The sequence below is a fragment of the Oculina patagonica genome, chromosome 9, assembly GCF_052425735.1.
Source record: "Oculina patagonica isolate OP01 chromosome 9, crgOcupat, whole genome shotgun sequence".
Taxonomy (NCBI): domain Eukaryota; kingdom Metazoa; phylum Cnidaria; class Anthozoa; order Scleractinia; family Oculinidae; genus Oculina; species Oculina patagonica.
Window position 1 is genome coordinate 28,978,898 of NC_135766.1, and position 24,811 is coordinate 29,003,708.

At 39.5% G+C, this 24,811-nt stretch overlaps 2 protein-coding genes across 2 annotated transcripts in view; both read right to left on the bottom strand.

Moving 5' to 3' along the window:
- On the bottom strand, positions 1-8,450 carry LOC144664733 (C-type mannose receptor 2-like). Its single transcript, XM_078525937.1, has 5 exons — positions 8,392-8,450; positions 7,226-7,657; positions 4,384-4,785; positions 1,989-2,390; positions 1-176 (listed from the first exon to the last, which is right to left on the bottom strand). The coding sequence occupies exons 1-5, from the start codon at positions 8,426-8,428 to the stop codon at positions 169-171; spliced, it is 1,281 nt and encodes a 426-aa protein (XP_078382063.1). The 5' UTR covers positions 8,429-8,450; the 3' UTR covers positions 1-168.
- LOC144664823 (C-type lectin domain family 4 member E-like) overlaps positions 1-24,811 on the bottom strand; it is a 197,681-nt gene continuing 172,870 nt past the window's right edge. The window contains exon 4 of the transcript XR_013572852.1: positions 1-112. The gene's annotated coding sequence lies outside the window, so the exon portion shown is untranslated. The remainder of the gene's footprint in view (positions 113-24,811) is intronic.

Consider the following 24,811-nt stretch of genomic DNA (forward strand, 5'->3'; position numbering starts at 1 on the left):
TTTTCTCTTTTAGCGAACAGCACTTTATTGTTACATTATCTTACGTTCACCTGTCACTACAGCGAAACATTGGAAACTAGCTACTGTTCTATTTCTCTTCTCTGTATATGAGGTTTACATAGAGTCGCCATTTAAATATCACCGTCCCGGACTTCCTCCAGTATCTCCTCAGGTAGCTGTAATAAAGCATAGTGAACTAATTAGCATTAAACTCCTACACTTAGATCTTCAAGAGGTTTGCTTCTGCAGCCTGCCAAAATGTTTGACTACAAAGACACTAGGAGGTCGTGTTTTAGCGGCGTCTGCTTCGAAATTATGAAACAACTTACCGAAAGAGTAGAGAAACGACAGGATTAGAATAGATTTAAATCGTTGTTAATAAAGTTCCAGCTTTTTAGAATAGCTTTTAATTCAGTATATTTTTTTTTACTTAATATTGCTATATAATTTAGTTTCCTATTTGTTTTTACGTGTTAGATATTTGTATTTTATATATACTTTTCTAACTTTTTAATAGATTGAAGAGTGCTTATTATAAGTATTTTTAGTATTTCAACGTACCTAATGTAATGGGAATTTGATCATATTAACAAGTAAGACCCCGGCCAAAGGGACGCAACATTTCAACGTAACCCAGCGCAGCATTGTTGCGCGCACAATGTTGCACTCATTTGGCCACCCTGATTTAATATATTATAATATAACATGTGTGATGGTGCAAATCGAACTAGTAAGCAAGCTCCGGCACAACAATTGCTCGAACGTGGCCAAACGAGCACCAAATCATGCAACATCCAAAAAAGTTGCGAGAAATAAGTGACCATTTTCAAACTTGTGCCAAAATGTTTCAACAGGGTGGCCAAACGCGTCCGACATATGTTTGGCTACGGAAACCACGACTACAAGGACAACAAGAACTACATAAAGTAATCATAGGGAACATTTAAGGAGATAGGCAATGAATCAGCTCAGCCAAACCCGCAAGGGAACTGCCTTGCAGCATTTTCTCGTCCCCAAGACCATTTCCCATTTCACGTTCGATGGAGAATACAAAACTACGCTACATGAACTATACGGTTATCATTATTTTGCGCCTTTAAAATAGTTTAAAATAATTTTTTTTAAATAGTTACTTTCATAGCAGAGGTTTTCTGTATGAGTAAAATGGGAATATTTAAGATACAACAAGTAAAATTAAATGAAGCAAACTTAATGCAGCTCTACGCCAAAGGTATGACATGTCCAAAAATATCGTGAAGACGCTGTTTTAGTCTATCAGGAAATCATTGGCAACGAAGAATTTACAAAAAAATAAGGCAAATCTTTAAAGTTTTGCTTTAAAATATTCAGCCAATTAATTTCAGAAAACGCTTCCATAGAAGTTTTAAACTTCCCACTCTTGAACTTTAGGGTAAATTGAGTTATTTCAAAAGCAAAGGTCTCAATGTCGAGCAAACTTATGATATACAAAATTCATAACGTCATTGTTACTTTGCTATATAAGCACAAACGTCAATCAAATCTCTTTTTTTTGGAGAATTTATTCAATGTCTAGTACAATTTTTTGTGCTAGGCAGCTTCCCCGACCGACATCAGACAGTGCAGTATCGGCCATTCAAAGTTCGGTTAGTGTGTTTCTGAAAAATGCGATGATACACCTTAAATTTGCCTTGATTCGTGATCCTGAGACCATATACCGTAAAATTCCGGTTATAAGCCCCCCCGCTTATAAGTTCCCGTGGTTATAGGCCCATCTACCAACAAAAAAACAACAAAAAAATGCAGCCGGTTATAAGGCCCCCCCTCCCCCCGGATATAAGCCCACCTCTACTTGATGACAGTACTGAACAGGGCTAAATGTTGCTTTAATATGACTATTTAACTTAAAAAATGCATTTCGATCAATGCTGCCGTGGCTCGTTTCGAAAAATTTTTTATTCCGTTTATGAGCCCTCCCGGATATATAAGCCCCGACTTTTTCATCTTACCTTTAGGTAATTCGCAAATAAAAGCTCTCGTATGCCTCCTTACAAGGACATTAAATTCGCTTTGACGAGTAGGCGGGTAATTCTTTGATATGACAGCCACATCTCCGTCATTAGATGGCTCTCCCGCCGACGTTTGCCACTTGCTTGCCAGGGTAAATGGGCTATCATTTATCCACTTCCAAACACCTCCCACCTTATGCAAACCAATATGCCATTCACTGGGTACTCCAATGCATTTCTTTTGAATCTCTCCGTTAATAAACTGCCATTCCGCTAAGGTTTCTATGGAAATCAGGTCACCACCTTTGCCTTGACATGTCTTTCGGTTGTTATCCCATGAGCGACCTTTTTCTGCGGTCGAGATAAAGTAGCAGGAGTTCCCACGGCATGGATTAACGCTTCCTATACAGAATGATAGTAACAGATATGAATTCAGCTGAATTTTAACAAGAATGCTAAAATAATAATAAAAAGCAACTGTGAAATTAATAACGGACTAATTAATGTTTTAACCAATGACATTCAATGTTGTTGCGGAACAAAGTTCAATTAATGTTTGCGAAAATACCAGTGTTGTAATTCTTCTTAGCTCCTACAGACATATACAAACTTTGGGCTCACTAAAACCGCAGATTAGATAAGCATCTGCTAAATTTTTAACACAAGTGCTGTAAACCGTATTAAAAACTTGTCTGCTGAAAGAAATGAATTCATCATTAGAAGAACCGAAAACCGTTCAGTTAGAAGACTATTCAACAAAAGATTTGAAATTTGCAATATTAGTCATTCGAATCAATGTGTAGAAAAAAAAAATAATTGAAGACTACAGGTTTCATAACGCTCATTTTTTCTCCTCGAACAGAAGCCAGCTGTCACGAGTGGAATAAGACCTTAACGAAATATATAGATTTAGTCAAGCCTAAAAGCAGAGCTGCACCCTTTTTTTCTGCATGGTTCTTATATTAAATTTTAATGAAAATACTCTCATTTAAAAATACTGTTATTTAAGTTATTAAACGTATACAACTCAAAAAAGATCCATAGCCGAAATAAGTCGTCAACTCCAATCGCAGAAATGGCGTTTACAAAATCCTGTCATTACCCAAGATCAAAAAATGAGCCCGCGTTTCAATGGGAAACCATAACCTGGTCATTGATCGGCTTCAAAAAAGACCCACAAGATCTCGATGAGCTGTACACCTGATCCCGCTATATGGACAATTGACCATAGCATGGATGTCCAATAACAAAGATACAAGCAGACGGGGAATGGTCAGGTTGCCTTGTGACTCCCTCGTCCCTCTCGAGAGTTTGAAGGCACCCGCGGACCTACGCTCACTCGATAACCATTTTTCGCCTTGATGGGTTTACCAAATTTTCTTACCTATGGTGCTCCGCTGGTGCGCTACGCACCCTGGAGCTCCGCTAAAAGTAAAAGAACTCGGAAAATACTACCGAACCAGAGAAAACCTGTAAGCTCAATCCAGCTTCAAAATGTGGTTATCGATACAATGTTATCTAATTGCAGTAAAAAAAGACATCTGCATATGCTGTGAAAATTGATTAATTATAATAGCTTGATTCATTTATAAAAATAACAGATTTTGCATTTCAAAACTAATATTTTCATTATAGTCGTCAAGGTAAACGTTCAAAAGTTAATCATGATTTTGAATAACAACTTAATAAATGATGATACTAAATTTTAAAAACAATACATCAGGCTTCTGCTTATTATATTTTTTTTCATGTACCACAATTCAATATAGAAAGATAACTGTATTTACCTAGGGCAGTATACACGCTAAGCCTAAACTTTTCCAAATCGATTACCTTGAAGATGCAATGCGTAAGGGCTGGTAAGGGTGAAGTATTGTCGAGATTTACTCGACAATTAAGACGTTTTGCTGAGTTCCAAAGAAATATCTTGGTTTTCTGCTGCGTTATCGCGAGGTAGAGTGGAGAAACAAATGTTAAAGTAAAGCAGATTGTCTTCATGTATAGAGCAAATTTTGAAAATGAATGAAGTTATTCGCAAGATTTTGTAATGTCCGAATTGATAGCCGTTGTCTTTCAACAAATTAAAGCAAACTAACCACCCCCCTCTTGAGATAATTAACAATTATTCATCGAAGTTGATGTGAATAGTGGCGGACTTTCAGTAAACAAAGCGACTCGCGAAGGCAGTTTGTTTCTCTTTAGCTGCTCGGAGGTGAATAGTATTTTGCTAATCGCCTCCGAGTTAACCAATCAGCACGCGCGAAAGCACTATTCACTTGTGTGGTATATACAAAGAGGGTTTAACTTAGTCCTTGTCTATTTCCTTCCTGATGCTCGAGCAAAAAATAGACAGCTATTTTTTCGATTTGTGCTTGTGTTTTTTTCTTCATCTTACCTTTGGGTAACTCGCAAATAAAGGCTCTCTTAACCGTTCTTGGAAGGTCATTAAATTCGCCTTGATGAGTAGGCGGGTAATCCTTTGATATGACAGCCACATTTCCGTCCCCATTTGGCTGTCCCTTTGACGTTTGCCACTTGCTTGCCAGGGTAAATGGGCTGTCATTTATCCACTTCCAAACCCCTCCCACCTTATTCAAACCAATATGCCATTCATTGGGTCCTCCAATGCTTTTCTTTTGAATCTCTCCGTTAATAAACTGCCATTCCGCTAAGGTTTCTATGGAAACTAAGTCACCACCTTTGCCTTGACATGTCTCCCGGTTGTTATCCCATGAGCGACCTTCTTCTGCGGTCGAGATAAAGTAGCAGGAGTTCCCACGGCATGGATTAACGCTTCCTATACCGAATGGTAGTAAAAGATGTGAAGTCAGCTGAATTTTAACAAGAATGCTAAAAAAACACTGTGAAATAATTACGGACTACTTAATGTTTTCACCGATGACATTCAAAGTTGTTGCAGGACAATTGCAAAGTTGAATTACCGCTTTTTTTGTGTGTGAAAATACCATTACAGTATTGATTCTTTGCTTCTACAGAAATATGCATGCAAGCTTTAGGTTCGTTAACAGCGCAGATTAGATATAGGCATTTGCTTTTAACACAAGAGCTGTAAACCGTAGTTAAAAACTGAAGACTACAGGTTTCATAACGCTCATATTTTTCTCCTCGAACAGCCAGCTGTTACAAGAGGAATAAGACCTTTACGTAATATATAGATTTAGTTAAGCCTAGAAGCAGAGCTTCAAACTTATTTTCGGCTACATGATTCTAATCTTAACATTTTGCAAAAATACTCTCATTTAAAAATACTGTTACCTAAGTTATTAAACATATACACCTCCACAGCCAAAATAAATCGTCAACTCCAATCGCAGAAATTGCGTTCACAAAATCCTGTCATTACTCCAGACAAAAAATTGAGCCCGCGTTTCAATGGAAAACCATAACCTGGTCAGTGATCAGCTTCTAAAAGACAAGGATTCGATGAGCTGTACATGTGAGCCCGCGATATTGACAATACGCTTTTTCACGATCCCATAATGCACTTTTTACCCCCCTCCCCCCCCCCCCCCCAAAAAAAAAAAAAATTAATTGCATTAGCATTGTTTTCAATTTCTCTGGGGACGATTGTTCGTCTTGTAAATCCCAAGAGAAATTGAAAACAAAGCTTAAGCAAAAATTTTGGGGGGTAAACAAAATGTATTAGGGGAGCGGTGAAAACATCGAATTGACCAAAGCATGGATGTCCAATAACAATGATACAGGCCGACGTTAATCTTATGGGAAATGATTCAATGACATTCCTGTACCACAGCTCACATTAAGTCAGGTTTATTAAGCTCTGCTCAAAACAAATCATACGGCTACCGGACCAGAATACTGTTACCTAAGTTATTAAACATATACACCTCCACAGCCAAAATAAATCATCAACTCCAATCGCAGAAATTGCGTTCACAAAATCCTGTCATTACTCCAGACAAAAAATTGAGCCCGCGTTTCAATGGAAAACCATAACCTGGTCAGTGATCAGCTTCAAAAAGACAAGGATTCGATGAGCTGTACATGTGAGCCCGCGATATTGACAATACGCTTTTTCACGATCCCGTAATGCACTTTTTACCCCCCCCCCCCCCCCCCCAAAAAAAAATAATAATTGCATTAGCATTGTTTTCAATTTCTCTGGGGACGATTGTTCGTCTTGTAAATCCCAAGAGAAATTGAAAACAAAGCTTAAGCAAAAATTTTGGGGGGTAAACAAAATGTATTATGGGAGCGGTGAAAACATCGAATTGACCAAAGCATGGATGTCCAATAACAATGATACAGGCCGACGTTAATCTTATGGGAAATGATTCAATGACATTCCTGTACCACAGCTCACATTAAGTCAGGTTTATTATGCTCTGCTCAAAACAAAGCAAACGGCTACCGGACCAGATAATATACCATTCTGGATCTGGAAGGAAAACGCTGTCATATTGGCACCTGCAGTACAAGCAATTTGGAACCTATCCTTGTCAACGCAAAGGTGGCCTTGTGCATGGAAGCAAGCTAATGTCTATCCACTCCCCAAAATAGTCATTCCAGTCCAACAAGGACTTTAGGTGAATCTGTGTTACACCGGTAATTGCTAGGACATGTGAGCGAGTGGTGCAAACACCTTTTGTAAAGAAGACGCAGTGTGCCGCTTGAATAATAACCAGTTTGCTTACAGAACAGGAGGCAGATGTACAAATGCGCTTCTTAAAATGCAGCACGAGTATCTCCAAGCATTTGATAGCAACGAAAACCGAGCAGGCAGGCTGTTTACGATGGATTTCTCTCAGTCACTTTCGAGTAACTCGTAAGTGGACCACTAAAGTGATTTAACCGTCACTTCAGTTACGAGTACATCTACGTATACCCGTAAGTGTTACGGGCGTTTTATGCAACCGGGCCCTGCTGCGTTTTTGCGAGGTAAAGTGGAGAAACATGATGTTAAAGTATAGCAGATTGCTATATATAGACCAAAATGTTTTAAAAAAATGTTAAAGTATAATTAAGTGTTTTTAATTCAATCAAGAATGAAGTTTTTCGCAAGATTTTGTGATGTCCTAAAATTGATAGTCATTATCTTTCAACAAATTAAAGCAAACTAAACTTTTCCCCCTCTTGAGACAAGAGCGTTTTATCTTAGCCCTTGTCTCTTTCCTTCCTGATGCTCGAGCAATAAAAAGACAGCTATTTTTTTCGATTTGTGCTTGTGTTTTTTTCTTCAACTTTTTCCAACTTACCTTTGGGCTGAAGCTTAATATTACCTCCTGCTTTGGGTAACTCGCAAATAAAGGCTCTCTTAACCGTTCTTGGAAGGTCATTAAATTCGCCTTGATGAGTAGGCGGGTAATCCTTTGATATGACAGCCACATCTCCGTCACCAGATGGCTCTCCCTTTGACGTTTGCCACTTGTTTGCCAGGGTAAATGGGCTGTCATTTATCCACTTCCAAACACCTCCCACCTTATTCAAACCAATTTGCCATTCATTGGGTCCTTCAATGCTTTTCTTTTGAATCTCTCCGTTAATAAACTGCCATTCCGCTAAGGTTTCTATAGAAACTAAGTCACCACCTTTGCTGTGGCAGGTTTTTCGGTTGTTATCCCATGAGCGCCCTTCTTCTGCGGTCGAGATAAAGTAGCAGGAGTTCCCACGGCATGGATTAACGCTTTCTGTACGGAATAAATAGTAACAGATACACTTACAAGGACGAGAACCTTCGCTTCGAGCTCCAAATCTTGCTAAAACTTTTATTCACATTTGTGAAGACGCAAACCAACGCTTAGAACTCAAAACATTTTTATTCACACTTGTTCAACTTCATGCAACCGTCACCCCTAACCTTTCCCCGGGACGTCGATATTTTCACCAAACAAAACCTACTAGTGTCACCCTCCCGGGTAGAATTTATCTTTCACTTAATTTTTTCCGAGTGTTTAAAGTTCCCGCTCGTATCCTAATCGGAAATTTCGACAAATCCCTCGTGTGTTCCTCTGGGAACCCAAACAAGACCCTTCGGAAATCACGACGGCGAAGGGGAAGAAGAGTTGAACTGGAAAATTATTTTGCATCTCGACTTCACTTGTTTTGGATTATATTAAGACTTTTTACATCTTATATTCGTTAGTGCTCTTAACAAATCCACGTTATTGCGAGACTAATTATTTACTATGACCCTCCTTGTATAGAGTAAGGTAACATTGTTATGCTTAGCAGAATCCTTTAAAGGCAATACGGAAAGAAAAGCTATTTTTTTTTTCTCTCGAAATTTTGCAAGTTACTAATGCTAATACAACATCTTCGCGCACAGTGTTAAAGCTCACTGTATCAGTTCGGTGAAACTAAACAGCAGACGCAAATGTAAAAGGTAAACTTTTATGACCAAATAGAAGCAAATGAGTCTTACCAGCGTCTTGGATAGTTAAGAACATGAAGCACGCCATAGCTAATAAACAGCATCGCGCCATAGCCATTCTCGGCTTGATTTACTCGCCGTGCTAGAATTTTTGAAAATATTTCTTTTGCTAAAGAGAGAAACTTATGAGTACATGTGCAATCATAAATGATGCACGCGTCTTGAGAATCTAGTGACCGTGAAAAGTAAGTCGCAAATTAAACCAGTAACTATGTCAATAGTTCAAGCCTCCAGAGCACAATCATAAAATGCTTGAATAGGCCACAATTTTGTTAAATTTATTTCACGTAGAGTAAAAAGTTAAGTCTCGGTCCGAGCCTAAGTGGCCCATAGAGCCGGAGCTTATCCCGGTTTCCGTAGCATTAAGCGACTAGGAGTATTGCTACTCCCCCCTGGATGGGATGCTAGTCCATCGCAGGGTTACCCCCCAGCAGTAAGTTCGCCGGTACCCATTTATATACCTTGGCGGAGAGAGGCACTGTGAGAGTAAAGTGTCTTGCCCAAGAACACAACGCAGCGCCCCGGCCGTTCGACTCGGAGTCGAGCATGCTAACCATTAGGCCATCGCGTCTCCACACATTTCGCGTAGAGTAAGAATTATTTATTAATGAACCGAGGGAGCTCAGGCTCGTCCAGGGGGGAGTAGCAATTTCATTTGTAATTTTTTGTTTTTTTTAAGGCCAGATACGCAAATTTTCCAATAACTGTCAACAAGTTTTTTTTTTACTGTTGTCAATTTTGTTTGAAAGAAAACAATTCCCTGGTTATGTTCCAATACAAATTAAATAGAAAGGTTTCCTGTTCGTACATTTATTTTGCAATCGATACCTTGTCCTGATTAACTGACATGTTGATTTAGTTTTGATTCGAAGTTGGAAAGTGTACTACAGAAACGTATTATCGCCTTTAACTAACCATGTGACCTAAAGTTTTTCTTTTCTTTCATGGGCTTTAGTTAAGGGCTTTATCTTTAAAAACAAATTACGTAATCGGACTGAGGTACTTGAAAAACTTATGTGATTTCCTTTGCCCTTCAAGAATTCTAACCGCTAATCTGATCAGGTTAAGTTAGCGAAATTCATATAAGCCTCCATTTTTTTATTTTTAAGCATCGTGTTTAAGATTTTTTCTATTCAAGGAAATGCTTAGAAAAACAAGCCACTTTATTCATCACTAATTCATAACTCAAGGACTAACTAGACAAGTCACAATAAACGAACCATGTCACCTCAATAGGTTATGTAAACAGCTACCTGAAACACAGCTGTGAAACTCAATTACAATTTAAGGCTGGTTCTCATATGATTGCCTCGATCGTCTCTGTCGCCTCTGTCGCTTCAAAAAGTTTGTTTGCGATCGGGGCGATTATATGAGAACATTACTGAGACGTCTGCGACGAGAATTTGCAAACGACAGAGGCGACAGAGACGATAGGGACTAACGATAGGGCGATCATATGAGAACCAGCCTCAAGAAAGCAAGTCATCTTTTAACCCTATTCAGACCGGGCCTTTTTTGGTCTTTTCAGACCGGGGGAGGGGGACGGATTCCGCCCCCCTCCGTAACTTCCAGAATATTTAAGCAATCACTATGAAACTTACAGGATATATAGTTTGTCCCAAAATCTATCTTTTGGTATATGTCACGTGGGATGATGACGTCACATCACGTGACAATTACATCATAATGTCAAAACAGCCGCCATCTTGGATCCGCCATCTTGGATTTCGAATTTTTTTCAAAACGTCAGAAAACCGCCCAAAATTACTGAAAAATACTCAAAACCAATAAAAATGTGTTAAAAACCCGTAAACAGGTGAAAATAATTGCTTTAAAGTTATTTTCCATTAATAGAAACACGAAAATTACAAATTTGGGAAAACATGCCTGTCAAAATGCCGTTGCGATGGTGACATCAAGTTCTTGACACAACAACCTACCCTACCAAATTATTTAACAAATAAAGAAGCCTAAGCCATGTTTTATACTGTCATAAAACACGACGGGCATTTGAGAACACGAGGGAAATGTAGAAAACATGAGCCGCAGGCGAATGTTTTCTACATTTCTCGAGTGTTCTCAAATGCCCGGAGTGTTTTATGACAGAATAAAACATGGCTTAGGCTTCTTTATTTGCTTTATGATATAGATTTTAGACACCGCGAGTGAAACGTTTAATTAAAAATATGCACAACAAGAGCGAGTAAACAAAGATGAAAAGCAGAAAATAGTTTACGGGAAGACCAGAAAACTGACACAATTTCATTCAGTGTTCGACATAAAATGAGGCTAAACATTTCAGGTAAATTTGTTTACCTTTCAATCTTGGTCTTGTCTTTATGAACTTCAATAAACTTCACCGACTCTGAATGCAATTTCGTCTCAGCATAATATAATAGTCTCGATGACAGCCGTCCCTTGCTTCGTTCGGCTTGAACAAGCCGTATAATTTCCAAAAAAGCTATTGCTTCGGATCTTCCCGTAAACCATAATTGTTGTCACAATCAAGTTCCAGCATGAATAGACGATTTAAGTAGAGATTGTCGAAGCAAATCTTCGAAAGAAAACTCTCTCGCTCGCTTTCCTTGCGAGTTTCATTCAACTCAAGAAGTGAACACCGCGGCACAAATTTTCCCGCCTCATAATTTCACTTCGTTTACATCAAAATGAAATGTCCAGTGGATTTATACTTAAAAAGGAATTCGATAAAACAATTACATGTATTCCATTCTACCTTGTTGGATTCGAGTGGTTATAGCCGACGAACAGTCAACGACGCGCGAAGCACTCGAGGAAAGCTGACGAAAAACAATAAAACATGATTTTTCTATGTTTTATACTTGGATAAAACATAGGTTTTTAGCCAATCAGAGCGCGCGTAGACTCCTATCTATATTATAATGCCAGATAAATTTTACATAAAGTCGCAAAGTTTGGCAGCGTTTGGTTGAATATTAAAAAAGTTATAAGCGTTCAAAGTCGGCGCGGGCACTTTCCGCCCCCCCGGTCTGGATAGGGTTAACTTCGCGCATTTTGGCTCGAGTGTGGAAAAAGAAGCAGTTCGACTTTTTGACAACTGAAGCTCTCTTAGATCCCTTGGTGACTTAATGGCGCAGTGGTTCTTTCAGTTTACTGTGGGTTTCCTTTTCTTTTGTATTCATGAGAACAAGTTCCTATGGTAAGCGTTATTCATCTTAGAAATACTTTAAAGGTTCCTACAAAGTTTATTCTCATAATATTTACTTTTCAATTGATGAAAATTCTGATCGGGGCTTCTCTCAGGAACCAATCTAATTGCGGGTTTTAATTAAGGTGCATCACACAAAGGAAGATCTCCTTGCGCTTTGAGAAAGCTCGTCTTTTTGGACATTTCACTGAAAGTAAAGAGCCCAAACCATGCATGTTTTCCAGCATCTTTAGAGCTTTGACATGAAACCTGTCAAAACCTGTCAATAATTGCGCGTTGGCCTAATGTTTAGCGCGCTCGACTCCGAGTCGAACGGCCCGGGTTCGAGGCCTGGCCGGGGCACTGCGTTGTGTTCTTGGGCAAGACACTTTACTCTCACAGTGCCTCTCTCCACCCAGGTGTATAAATGGGTACCGGCGAATTTACTGCTGGGGGGGGGGGGGGGGGGGGGTAACCCTGCGATGGACTAGCATCTCATCCAGGGGGGAGTAGCAATACTCCTAGTCGCTTAATGCTACGGAAACCCGGATAAGCTCCGGCTGTATGGGCCTCATGGCTCGGAGACAGACTTTACTTACTCTGTAGCATTTACTAATGACCTCGAAGACTCAACAGCTGCACGAGCAGGCTATTGGCCTGTGCCATTTTTCGCTTCTTTCAACGGATTGGTCATGTATATAATGGAAAAAATATCAAAACCTAATCAAAAAGCTGTCATAGTGTGGCAGCGTTAGTGAGCCGATTTGACATTTTATCTTGCATTGCTCAGTAATCTAAAAACTAGCGATTAATGGGTAGTTTTGTTGCTTCACACGGAAGTTCAATAAGTACCGAGGTGGAAGCGTTGTTAACTTTGTGTTAACGTTTTCGCTTTCAGTTTTTGTCAATGTTCAAGTTTTATTTTTTTAGGTTAGTTCGCATAAAAGTTATGTTTTAAGCTTTTGCAACATTGTAGCCGGTACTGGAAACTTAGTGTGTGGTTATCGATAAAAAAAGTTACCATATTCATGTTTTCTTTGTTTTACATATATCGAATGAGTTATGTTGCGAAATATTTTAATTAAGTTATCAGTATACCTCATTTTCACTCCAAAATGCGCTTTCGGTTGAAACCGGTTTCTTTTATGAATTGTCAAAGTCGTGGAAAATCGATCCTGTGAAAACCATGACCGAGACGAAGAACTGGTCAAGTTTAATTGTGATAAAGTTCGCGGTGGTGTGTACTGTGCATTCCAGTGAACAAGGTTTCACAGTCAGGTTTGATCGATCCGCGAGTCGTTTGCAGCCGATTGTACGAGTTTCACAATGTTCGTAGCGTTAAATTATTGCCGATTCTTAACAGTTATTGGATGAGGTTTTTGTGATATCAAAAAATATTATCTTTCCTGTGAGCGTTATTGTTTTGATCCAGGGTATAAGATTGTTTACAATAACTGAACTGTCCTCATTTAGCAATGCACTTTGCATTTGTCTCAGTTTGTTTGCTGGCACTTACGGAACGGTTCGCCCTATGTAAATGAATCCAAGAAAGTCTTGGGGCGCTTTCCATTCAACCAAAAAATCCGGAAATTCCGGGTTGGGAAGCAAATAGTACAGAAATTTCCCGGAGTAAAATTCGGGATTTTTGGGACAACCTCCTAATTGAACGTTCCGGAAGATCGGAATAACCGGAAAATTCCGTTCCCTTCTGCTTGGGCCCAGCTTCTCCGAGCCGGACTCCTCATAGTCGAGATGGCTTCTCAGTGCTCGGCGTGTTTATTTCTTACCAAAAGCTTTCAGCCCTTACTGGAGCACGAATGATTGCTCGTTCAGATCTGTTACTTAGTGGTATCCTTCCTGTGGGCACGACCTGGCAAGTAAAAAACTCGCATGTTTCTATCGTCTTTCGAATGTGGCTCTTGAACTCATCAGGAAAAATAACTACGCTGGTATCGTATACTCAAAGTGCTCGTCAACTCGATTTAAATTCCTTCGCATGTAAGCTGCACTGAAATAATATCATCGTACTTGCTTAAATATCGTCCGTTTTAACTTCAGAGTCGTCGAACAACTCCAAAACAGAGGCAACGAGTTCGCCATTTGTTTTGCTTTGTCAATGCAGTCAACTGGAAAATACTGTTCCACTCGCCACTCGGAATACCCGGAATTTCAATCCGGAATTTTTGGTCGAATGCAAAGCGCCCTTGAATTACGGATACTGCACCATCGTTGTAATTTTGTTTTCCCCACCCACCCACCCGCGAGCCGCATCAAGGGGGTAGGCCTTCGGTTTTGTTCCCCCCTTACCGCGGCTTGTTTTTTTTTTTCTGAAAAAAAAAAATAAAGTCATTTATCTGCTTGTAGTTACCGTTGTCCTTTGTATTAGTGTAGATCAATCACGGAGGATAACACAAAATATACAGAAAACGTTAACTCAAATTAGCTCAATCTTAACTCAAACTCGACTCAAACTCACCTCAACTCATAACTCAGTAAATATCCCATACCAAACATGGTAAACGAAGCTTGAGACCATTGAGGCGTTGAATTACAGTCGTCATTCCTGAGTGACTTTGAGGGCCTGGTTATATGGAGGAGAGTTGTCCCTGGTAAAAGGGTTACCCTCCATACCGAGCCACCCCGGGCGAGAGAGCTTTTCATACGTTTCTTTATAAATAGCTGCGAACTGTTTTTATGAGAAATTGCAAAGTTGACTCAAAGTTGGCTCGGGGGGCAGGATGACCCTGGGTGGAGGATCACTCGCTTTGAAGGTAGGGTGACCCTGGGGAGCGAGCCAACTTTTTTCCATAAAACAGTTTGGTTATTTCTGCCTCACCTACCAGGGACAAGTTAACACATACGGAGCATACGCAAATGCTGGAATCGACCAAAACACAATCGAAGTCGGCGGTAAATTTGTCCAAAATGGTCTTCGTCGATGTTTCAGCGTTCCTGAGTTTAGAAAAGGCCGCCATAATAGATATTTCAAAATAACTCTCGCCAGTCTTTTGAACCGACAGGGCCAAGTTTTGGCTCGGTCAACAAGGACAACTTTCTCATATAAACACTCGTTAAAAGATAGCGCGGGGGAGAGGGTAACTCTCCTATCAGGGACAACTCTTCCCATATAAACAGGCCCTGAGTTTCGAAACAACGCCTCCCCTTCATAGTTTTAACAATAAGACTTCGAACTTCGTGGTTCGCGTATTCATTACCCTTTTGTTGCGAAAACGTTTGGCCGCGGTTCGGCCGAGAAAAACTAGAGATGTCCCGAGGTTGCGTTCTGTTGATAGCCGCAATGGCGTCCCCTTATGGTCTAGCGAGTGAGTGTATGCTTTTAAGTTTATTTATCAAGCTCTCGTGGTGTTTGGCTTGTGAAATACAATTCAAAGGCGGTTTGAAATTTCTTTCAAAAGGACCCTCTTGATAGTTTTCTGAGCTCTCTATAATTAATTGTTTTAAAAGAGAAACGTCGAGTACGTTGTTCTCTGTAACGAGGCATTAGCAAAGGGCGAGAAGTTTTGAATGAGCACGTTTGCTCGTTCAGATTTATTTGATGTAAATGTTTGAAAAAAATTTGAAACCCTGTGCACCGTAGGTGCTGAATGTATAACGTCGAGTACGTTGTTTTCTGTAACGAGGCATTAGCAAAGGGCGAGAAGTTTTGAATGAGCACGTTTGCTCGTACGGATTTATTTGATGTAAATTTTTGAAAAAAAAATTGAAACCCTGCGCAGCGTAGGTGCTGAATGTATAAATGAAAAAAATGTAAATACTACGCTGTAGTCAAAAAACTATTCCCGACGTTTCGGCAATGCTGCCTTCTTCAGGGGGACAAAACTATTATAAAACTGCCAAAAAGACTTAGTAATTTCAAGTACAAATATTAAAGAAATGGAAAACAATACCAAATATTTGATACATGTTCCTGCTTTCTCTTCCCATATAAGCCCGAGAAAAACAAAAACAAAAGAAAGAAGAACCACAGCGCTTTGCCTGCTTCGATGATCGTGAGGAAGACGAGCTCGTGGAGGGAGCTCAAGCGAACAACAAAATATGCAACAAAATACGCAGTAAACATTTTTCAAGTAAATTTTTGAATTTAAGTACTACAATAAAATTCCCTATATAAGACATTCTTTATTGGAAAAAATTGTAGGTCAACACAAACGAAACTATATGCTACAAACTGTAAATCTTTAAGCTTAAATTCAAACTTTGCACGGCTGATCGGTTGAATTGCCGTCTTTTTGCCGGCAAATCTGCTTAAAATGCGATTAAAATGCTGCAAAACTTCACAAGGCACGATGAGTCTTTTCAACCGTATTATCGGGCTGCCAAATCATTCAGGCAAGTTCACTTCACTTTTAAGAGCGATCAAGCACAGTGACATTCATTTCCAGCTTAAATAAACCCCTCATCTTGAAGTTCTTTTCTTGCATAGCCGTATTTTTCTTTTAGTTTTTGCCAAACTTTCCGTATTTTTCTGCAAGATTTACGTGGAATCGCTTTCGTCGACACGGCGCTACTTGCCACAAATGTTACTTGAACTCTTAAGGCTGGTTCCCATATGATCGCCCCGATCGTCTCTGTCGCTTCTGTCGTTTGCAAAGTCTGAGGTGATTGGAGCAAGCACACTTTTTGAAGCGACAGAAGCGATCGGGACGATCATATGAGAACCGGGCTTTATAACACGAATTTTGATTGGTTCATGTGTTGTCAAGTGCGCGATTTGAGAAAATCTATTTCAATCAAGAAGTAAATAAACCAAATCCCCTTCATTTTTCGAATTTTTTTGAAAAAAATATTTTATAAAAGCAATAGAGAACATTTTTCCGTGTTTACATAGCCTCATCTAAACACTCGTGTGGTTGGGAGAATTCTCCAAAGTTATGCAAACCCTCGACTGCGTCTCGGGTTTGCATAACTGTCTCGAATTCTCCCAACCCCCCCTCGTGAGGCTATGTAAACACGGAAAAAGTCCTCTATTGCTTCAATAAAAGTGTGAAATAATAAAACAGAGCAGGGTGAAAATAACGTGTCATTTTATCTTTGCGCCTGTTCTTATCTCTGTTACTGTCCTTCACCCAGTTAAAAAATGAGAGTTTCTTATGCGATTATAGCTTCACTCTGACTTCCTAATTCACCACTTATTTTAGTTAAGGATTTGGCCATTATGAAAGAGTTTATTGAGAAACAAGCAACAAAGGCCAGTGCAATCTGTTATTTAGGTAAAGAAACTGATTAAATCCTCTCTAAAAGCACTAAAACAGTTAGTTAACAATTATTGGTCGAGGTTGAGCAAAATATCGTGCCTCTCAGTGGCGAGCAGATCAATTATCTGTGAGACACTAACAGATCACGATATTTTGCGGAAACCGAGTTCAATTATTGTTTTATCATTCGATCACTGAATTTGGTTTAGACAAGAACCTTCGACAACTGTGCATGCGTGGGAACCGCGCATTTTTTCCTGAATTAATGCAAACGAATGCGTAACTTTGCTTTCGATGATACGACTGGCCTTCATCCAATTCGTTTTCTTTCAGATATTGCAGATATATTAACAAGCAATAGCAATTTATAAAGAAAATCGAACAAACTTTGCAATATTAAAGAACTATCATCCCCGAGTTAGCGCTGGCGAAAAAGCGCTACACGGCGCTGCTCGTATATCGCGCTCGCTCGCTCTCGCGTTCGTCCGCACGGACTTCAAAGCAAAAGAGAGACCGCTAGCAGTGTTAAGATCTTAACCATTGCCATATTTTAGCTGTCTGGATTCAAGGAGGATGCTATGTGGCCCATGATTAGTCTCTGACATATTTGGTTTCCTGCACTCTCCAATAATAACTGAATAGGGACTTTAAGCACCGAAAACGGGAACCGCAACGGGGACAGGGAAACCGAGAAAGGTCTGGCGAGACCCCCGGGGGGGGGGCACCCGGTATATTTTTGGGTGGGGGTGTGCCGCTGGGAATTTGAAGCCCTTACCCTATACCAGACCATGTTCAGCTGATTTTTGCAACCCTATACTAGACTAGACACTGAAAATCCCTACCCTATCCCAGACTTGCATTTTGTTAGAACTGTATCATTATCAGTGTTTAAATGTTGTGAACAACGATGCCGCGATGATTTTATTTACGTTTAGGAAAGCCTCTTTCTCTTCCGAGTTTCTGGACTATATTCGTCATACCGTCGATAGGTTTTCCGGCAAATGCTACCCTTTTCCAGACCAAAACTCTCTGATTTCTATACCCTATCCCAGACTAAACTGCTTGAAACTATACCCTTCACAGCGGCACATACCTATATAGCTCATGTATGGGAGTGCCCCCCCCCCCCGGGGGGCGAGACGACGCGGTTTTGGCGCGTATTTAGAAATAGTTAAGCGGTCACAACAAGACGCCGACGACAACGCCGACCGACATTCGCATTCTGTTAAATATGCCTAAGCTAAAAGAAGATAGAAATCAACTCCTGTAAGCCATTCTCAAGCAGTGATAAACGATGAAGAGTTTTTGCTATTATACGATTTAAACAAGTCAAAAAAACTAGTTCTTTCGTACGAATCCTATGACTATTTTGAATTTGATATGCTGGAGAACGACGAGTGTTTGTCGGAATTTCGATTTCGCAAACAAGATATTCCAATTTTAGCCGACGTTCTGCAGGTACCTTAAACTTGACTAAAACAGCTTGTAATAATTAAAGCAGTAAGCTAATATTTTGCTTTTTAATACCAGGCCGTTGTTGGCGGACGCTTCCCGCCAAACGAATGTTCAATCTTCTGAGAAAATTTTGATAAATTTGGCAGTATTCACCGTTTGTTAGTCTTATTTTGAACAAGAAGGAAAAGCAAGTAATACACATTGAAAATAACGGAAAAATCGCAAAACAGCTCGGAGATAAAGGAATTGACAGTGGCTGTGAAATTATTTCCGCCGCCAGATAATTTCTCCAGTTTGAATTTGTAAATGAATTCAATTATTTCGCATAAATTGCGACAAAAAAATTCATGTCGACTATCTTTACAGTTTCTTAAATACCATTTGATAATATATAGATTTAGGCAAGCCTAAAAGCGGAGCTCCCCGGTTATTTGCCTTTTATACTTTTTTAGACCGATTTTTGTGACTACTGCGCATGCGCCAGTAGTCACTATTGCTGTCATGTCCGTCCTGAAAGTAAGTAAGTAACAATAGAGTATACTTCGGAGCCAATCAGCACAAAGAAATACAGATATGTGAGTCTCTTCGGTAACACTTCGTAACAACGATGGCCTACCGATGGTATACGATGACAAACGAACATCTTTGTAGTGATCGATTACATGTTCGATTGCGAGGTCTGTGTTTTATATTTTACAACATTCACCTCTCACAGCTTTCGTATTTTGTTTCTAACCGAACAGATGAAAGGGTTCGTGAGTATTTTTCAGCTTTTAGGTTGATATAGATGTATACGACAAATTTCTCGGCTTCGCTTCGCTCTCAGCTTTTGAACGGATTGATCGATTATATTTTACAACATCACACAGCGTTCACATTTGCCTCCAACCGATCAGATAAAAGGTTTGGTGAGTACTTTTATGCCTTTAGCTCGACCAGTTATTAGTGTGCGACGAATATGTATTGTATTTTAAACTAATTTGACCACGCGTGATAAACAACACGTGCGCTTGCCGATACTCCAACTCCATAATTGTAAAGTACATTAGCCTCGTGTAAAGAAATTGAACCCCTCTTTAGGAGAATTTAGCCACTGCGGATGAATATTTCGCACTTAAGTTTTAGGGAAATACATGATCCTCTCTCTCACTATGGTAATAATATGATATTGTGTCCGTTTAAGTAGCAAACAAGTCTGAGCAAGTGTCTGCTATTGACCTCTACTGTCGAATTAAATCTTCTAGCGATTGAGAAACTATCGATGTGAAAGCTGTGGTGAATCATTACAAAAATTCCTTTTTAAAAAGTAATTACTCCAGAACTGTGATTTGTTAGATGTATCAAAACATAATGATCGTAAACCGTGGTAGTTCGATCAAATAAGCGATAAACTAGTGTTCACCATTCAAGCCCTCGCAGCCTAAAGTTCAAGTCACGCAATCGCTTTAATACAAGTATTTTTACATATATACAACTCCACAGTACGCTTTTATTTGAGATTTTAGTCTAAATTTCCGCTTTTTAATTGTAATTTTAATTGTAATATTTTACTAATATTGCAACCTTTATTTACTAAATTCAGCAATAATTATTTCTTTATTCCAAAACATTTAAGTAAAGTATTTACAGGTAATTAAACAACTTCCAGGCATAGAAGATGAATGAAAGTTTCCGGTTACAAACACAGTTTTTCTCCTGTGTATACAATGAAAAAATGTTATTTGATTGCCAATTACAAGGAAATTATCAAACAAATAACCTGCAGAGCAGTGTGCCTCTCACCAAGAAGTGTGTGAAGTTTTTACCGATTACAGTAAAAAGAAAAACCCATTTGTATATAAGTTAAAAAGTTCAACGCGGACAACTTTTCGAACACCAATAACATCTTGATGGGTACAGTTGTAGATACTATGATATGTAGCTGAACACTATCCACTTGACTTCTCAAGATCAGAAAATGAGAAATTCAAACCTATCGTGCTTCTATTAAAGGCAAACCAAAAGCAAATATGAATTGTTTTGCAATGCTTTGAATAATTATGTTCTGTTCTTGTTACCTAAAGATATACAAAATAACGATGTAGCAACTTCTGTTAAATAGATCTCACTAAGTTGTTGTATCATTCTTGTTTGATATTAAAGTTTATTAAATTAATTGAAACTGTTTTTGATTATCCAATAATTTTTGGGTTGTATTTTGGAGCCGATTTCTGGTTACTTCTGTCGGAGGCGCAGTGGCCTAATGGTTAGTGTGCTGAACTAATGATCAATTGCAAGCAGTCAGGGTTCGAGCTCTGGTGCGGCGTTTTGTTCTTGGGCAGGAAACGTAACTCTCATGGTGTCTCTCACCCAGGTGTTTAATGAAATGGGAACTGGCAAATTAACTGCTAGGGGGTAACCCTGCAATAGACTTGCATTCCCTCCAGGGGGAATAGAAACACTTCTAGTAAAATGCTAAGGAAACCGGGATAAGCTTCAGCCTGATGGGCTACTTAGCTCATATGCAGACTCTTCGTATTATCTTCTTGATTACCACTTATTTATACACCATATAACACTCTGACCGACAGTTTTACAATAAATATAGCTGCAGACACGCGGCATCAAACATGGCCAACTTTCGAGGTTCACTGTGAGTATATTTTACGAGGGAATACCCAAGCACGTCTTGGCCGGCGAGCAACTTGTAGGCGACGGGTTCTATAAAACAAATACAGCATCTGAAGAGATTGTAGAAATCGTAATCACAGACGCCTTCTCCGCATTCTTCTTAACACGAAGTTTTGTATAGCTAAATTAACCGGGTATTGCCGTATAAGAAGCAGAAGAACGACCGAAAGCAAACCAGGCGTTTCGCGGTTTGCGATCTCCATGATGCATTAAATTTGCCGCCATACACTGCAAGATCGAAAGTTGACCTCGGGTAATTATTTGCAATGTAACCGGAGGTGTTAACCTGACCGGAAACCCAAACCGATCCCAACCCAAGGCAATTACCCACGGGGTTACCTCGGGCAGAGGTCTAGTGGAACCGCAACTAATATATGCATCATTTTCACCATAAACAACAAAAACAATATTATTGATCAATCAAAAAAGGATTATCAATTAGCAGTAACTTTTCTTAACCCTTGGATGTACAATTCCCGGCGTATCCAATCGAACCTTCGGTAATCTAACCCAATCGTTCGATTGGGTTCGGTAATCGAACATATTCGAACTCACAATAAAATTTAGTCAATCAAACAAAATCGAACGTTCAATTACCGAACACTCGACTCAATTAACCGTACATAACTGAACCCCTGTTTGTTTATATTGCGGACATTTGGACGGTGCACCGTCCCCCTCATTAGTCCTGTGTGATTTACTTATCAAGAGGCGGATTCTAAACAAAATAGAGTCGGATTGAATTCGATTGAGTTCGATTGGTTCGAAAATCGAACTCACAGCAAATTAGATGCTCGATTTTGTTCGATAACCGAACCCAGTCGAACGATTGGTGTTCGATTGGGTTCGATTGTTTTTAGTTTGATTTTGTCCGATCAGATATACCGGGACAGTTGAATCTCGATAACTCAAACTCATAAAAACTCAAACCTCTCACTAACTCGAACCTTTTTCGAATTCCCTTTCAGGTCATTTTTTTTAATAATTTTACCCTCGCTAACTCAAACCTCCGTCATTTTGAACCATTTTTAATTTCCCTTAAAGGTTCGAGTTATTGGGATCCAACTGTACAATAAAACACATACCCCCACCATCGTACAAGGGGTGAGGTGGGGGGGGGGGGAGGGGGGGGCTCGGAGACCCTCATCAGAGTTTTTTCTCCTATTAAGGAAAAAATCAGCATTGTAGAGTACCATATTTCTTAGATTAAACGCCTCTCTCGAATAAACGCTGCAAATAAGGGCACAAATGTTAATAAACGCCGCCCTCAAATACACGCTGCATCATGATGTGGTGTTTTGTAATAGTAATTGGACTGAGTGGAGTACAATTCAGGGAGTAATCGGGCGAGTAATTTTGAAATCGGCCGAGCGCGCAACGCGAGGACGATTTGAAATTACAAGCACGATTACTCTCTGAATTGTACGACATGTCCGATTATTAAATAATCAAATCAATAACAAAATTCGAGGTTAGAAAGCCATTGAGAATCTTTTATAGTGTGAAAAAGTCAAAGGTAAATTCAACTGGTTGTACAAACAGTGGGAAAACACCAAAAAAAAACATTTATATGCGCTAATTGACGCACAAATGGCGTAGGTATCCAATTACAGGTATCCAATTTATAGTTGTTCAAATTGGATACCTGTAACTGAACTGCCACATGATCGCGCGCCATTTACACGACAAATAGGCGCACGCAGAACCAATCAATTTTGTTTTAGATACGATTATTCCAGTAATAGAGTCAAAAAGCAGATGCAGTAGTAATCAAGTCTGAACCAAGCCTCAAAAGAAATATTTTCCTTGATTAATGCCTTTTCAGACGAGCACTAAAAACATTTTTCTGTTTTTAAAATTCAAATGTTCAGTTACCATACTATTGTTAGCAAGAATAAAATTGAATTTGAAATAAACGCCACCCTCATATAAGAGCCGGCCTTGCCTGCGCGTTTAATCAAATAAATATGTTAAATCCTTGTTTCAAAATTTTGAAAAAAAGCTTGGAGGGGGGTGGCATCCACCCTCCCCCCCCCCCCACTCACATGTACATTCGAGATTTAACTCGCAAAGAGGAGATAGAAATAAGAAAGTGTTGTTCTAGTTCTGGCTGGTATGTTACAGCTGTACACAAAGCATACAACTGGAAAGTTTTACATGCAGCTTCCCTCCCCCCCCCCCAAATAGGCACCCTATGTTATAGAACGGTGACAATATTATAAGTATATACCACACAAGTGAATACAATGTAGTCCTTTCGCGCATACTGATTGGTTAACTCGGAGGTGATTAGCAAAGTACTTTTCACCCCATTGTAGCTAAAGAGAAACAAACTGCCTTCGCGCGTCGCTTTGTTTACCAAAAGGGATGTTTTAGTCGGCTAATTATTTACCTTAACGCTTCGCAGCTCGGTAAATATCCACCAGTATTCATCTCCACTTCGATGAATAATTGTTAATTATTGCCCAGTACCAAAAATAACAGCTTTCTGCTAGCACACCTGATTAAAAGCTAGCTGCAAGCCAAAATAGTGACATTCTGTTATTCTGACAAAATACATGTAGGGTCCCCCAAAAGCATAGTAACTTTTTCCCTTTATATGAGTTCTTTTCTCCTCTCACCTATTTACAAGTAATACAATCTATCGCTGTGTTCAATGCTGTATCATTTGAAGACTTAGTTTGGTTTTGGTTAGGTCCAAATTTGCATAGGAACAACAAATACTTCATAAGTTAATTACTGTATCGCAACATGTATGTTACTGAATTTTGAGATTGATGAACTGTGTTTCTCATTCATTACTGTTGTAATGTAGGATAAATTCTGTGTTGTGCTATCAGAAATCCTTTAAGAAATATGTACTTGATTGTACCACAACTGGCTTTTTTTCATTAATTTTAAAATTACACCTGTCCATACATATAAGTACATTAAGTATTAGTTGTATGTACATGCAATAAAGAGATAATATAATAATCTGATTGTTCATTTATCTCTCCCTGTGCCTGCAGCTCTCTGAGGAAATCCTGGTATTTGTGTTAACCCTGAAAAAGGCAAAAAAGACAGATAAAATTTTGTTCATTATCATTGGCATTAAAATTTTATAATTCCAAAGTTATTCAAAACACTGATCTACATATACAATGTATACGGAAATATTTTTTCAATTTTTGGCTGGGCTAGAGACTGTGTTAAAGGGATATGTTCAGAACCAAAAAAAATATTTTCACAGTGAGTATACCAGCATAAATGTTTTCAACCTACTTAAAACATTATTAGTGCTATAATAAGATCCGGCACATGCCAGAGGGTGAGTGATTTTTCCCGCCAAAAGACGCGGGTTGCCACCGGAGCCTAGCTCGTTCCCAGGCTTAATCCGTGCGTACGTACGGACGGACGTACGCGACAACCAAAATTTCTTGGCTCGATAGAATACCATTTGCCTGCCTATGGGGCTCCGCACAAGGCGCCTTTCGGCGGCTTGGGAGCTCCGCTATAAATTATTTCGTTTAAGGGCAAAGAACGGAACAAAAATTGTGAAATGCTACTTACACTGCACTCACGTTTTCCGGCGACGGCAAAAGCAACCAGTTCACGTCGGGCCCCGCAGCAGAACGTCAAGATTTTTCCCGCCAGACATGCGCATAACGTTATTGGGGTTTTTCCTCGCGCATCCACGTCCTCGTTGCGGTCCCCGTTGTCGGTGCTTAAAGTCCCTAATAACGTTGTATTTGGGAACTCGATTCTTCAGCGCTTTTGCATTAGACTGTCTGTTGTGATAATCTATCCAGAACCAAGCTAGATCATCATTTTTTCGTGCGCGTTAAAAGCCATAAGTTCGTAAGAATATTTGAAACTAATACCCCTGTTTAATTGTGTTAACCAGCTGTAGACCCAACAGGCC

Bases quoted from the DNA above. Each gene is read 5' to 3' on its own strand.
- LOC144664733 (XM_078525937.1), bottom strand. From the start codon at position 8,428: ATGGCGTGCTTCATGTTCTTAACTATCCAAGACGCTG. The intron at 7,658-8,391 runs GTAAGACTCATT...TATTCCGTACAG, and splicing joins CTTAACTATCCAAGACGCTG to AAAGCGTTAATCCATGCCGT. The intron at 4,786-7,225 runs GTAAGTTGGAAA...CATTCGGTATAG, and splicing joins TATTAAGCTTCAGCCCAAAG to GAAGCGTTAATCCATGCCGT.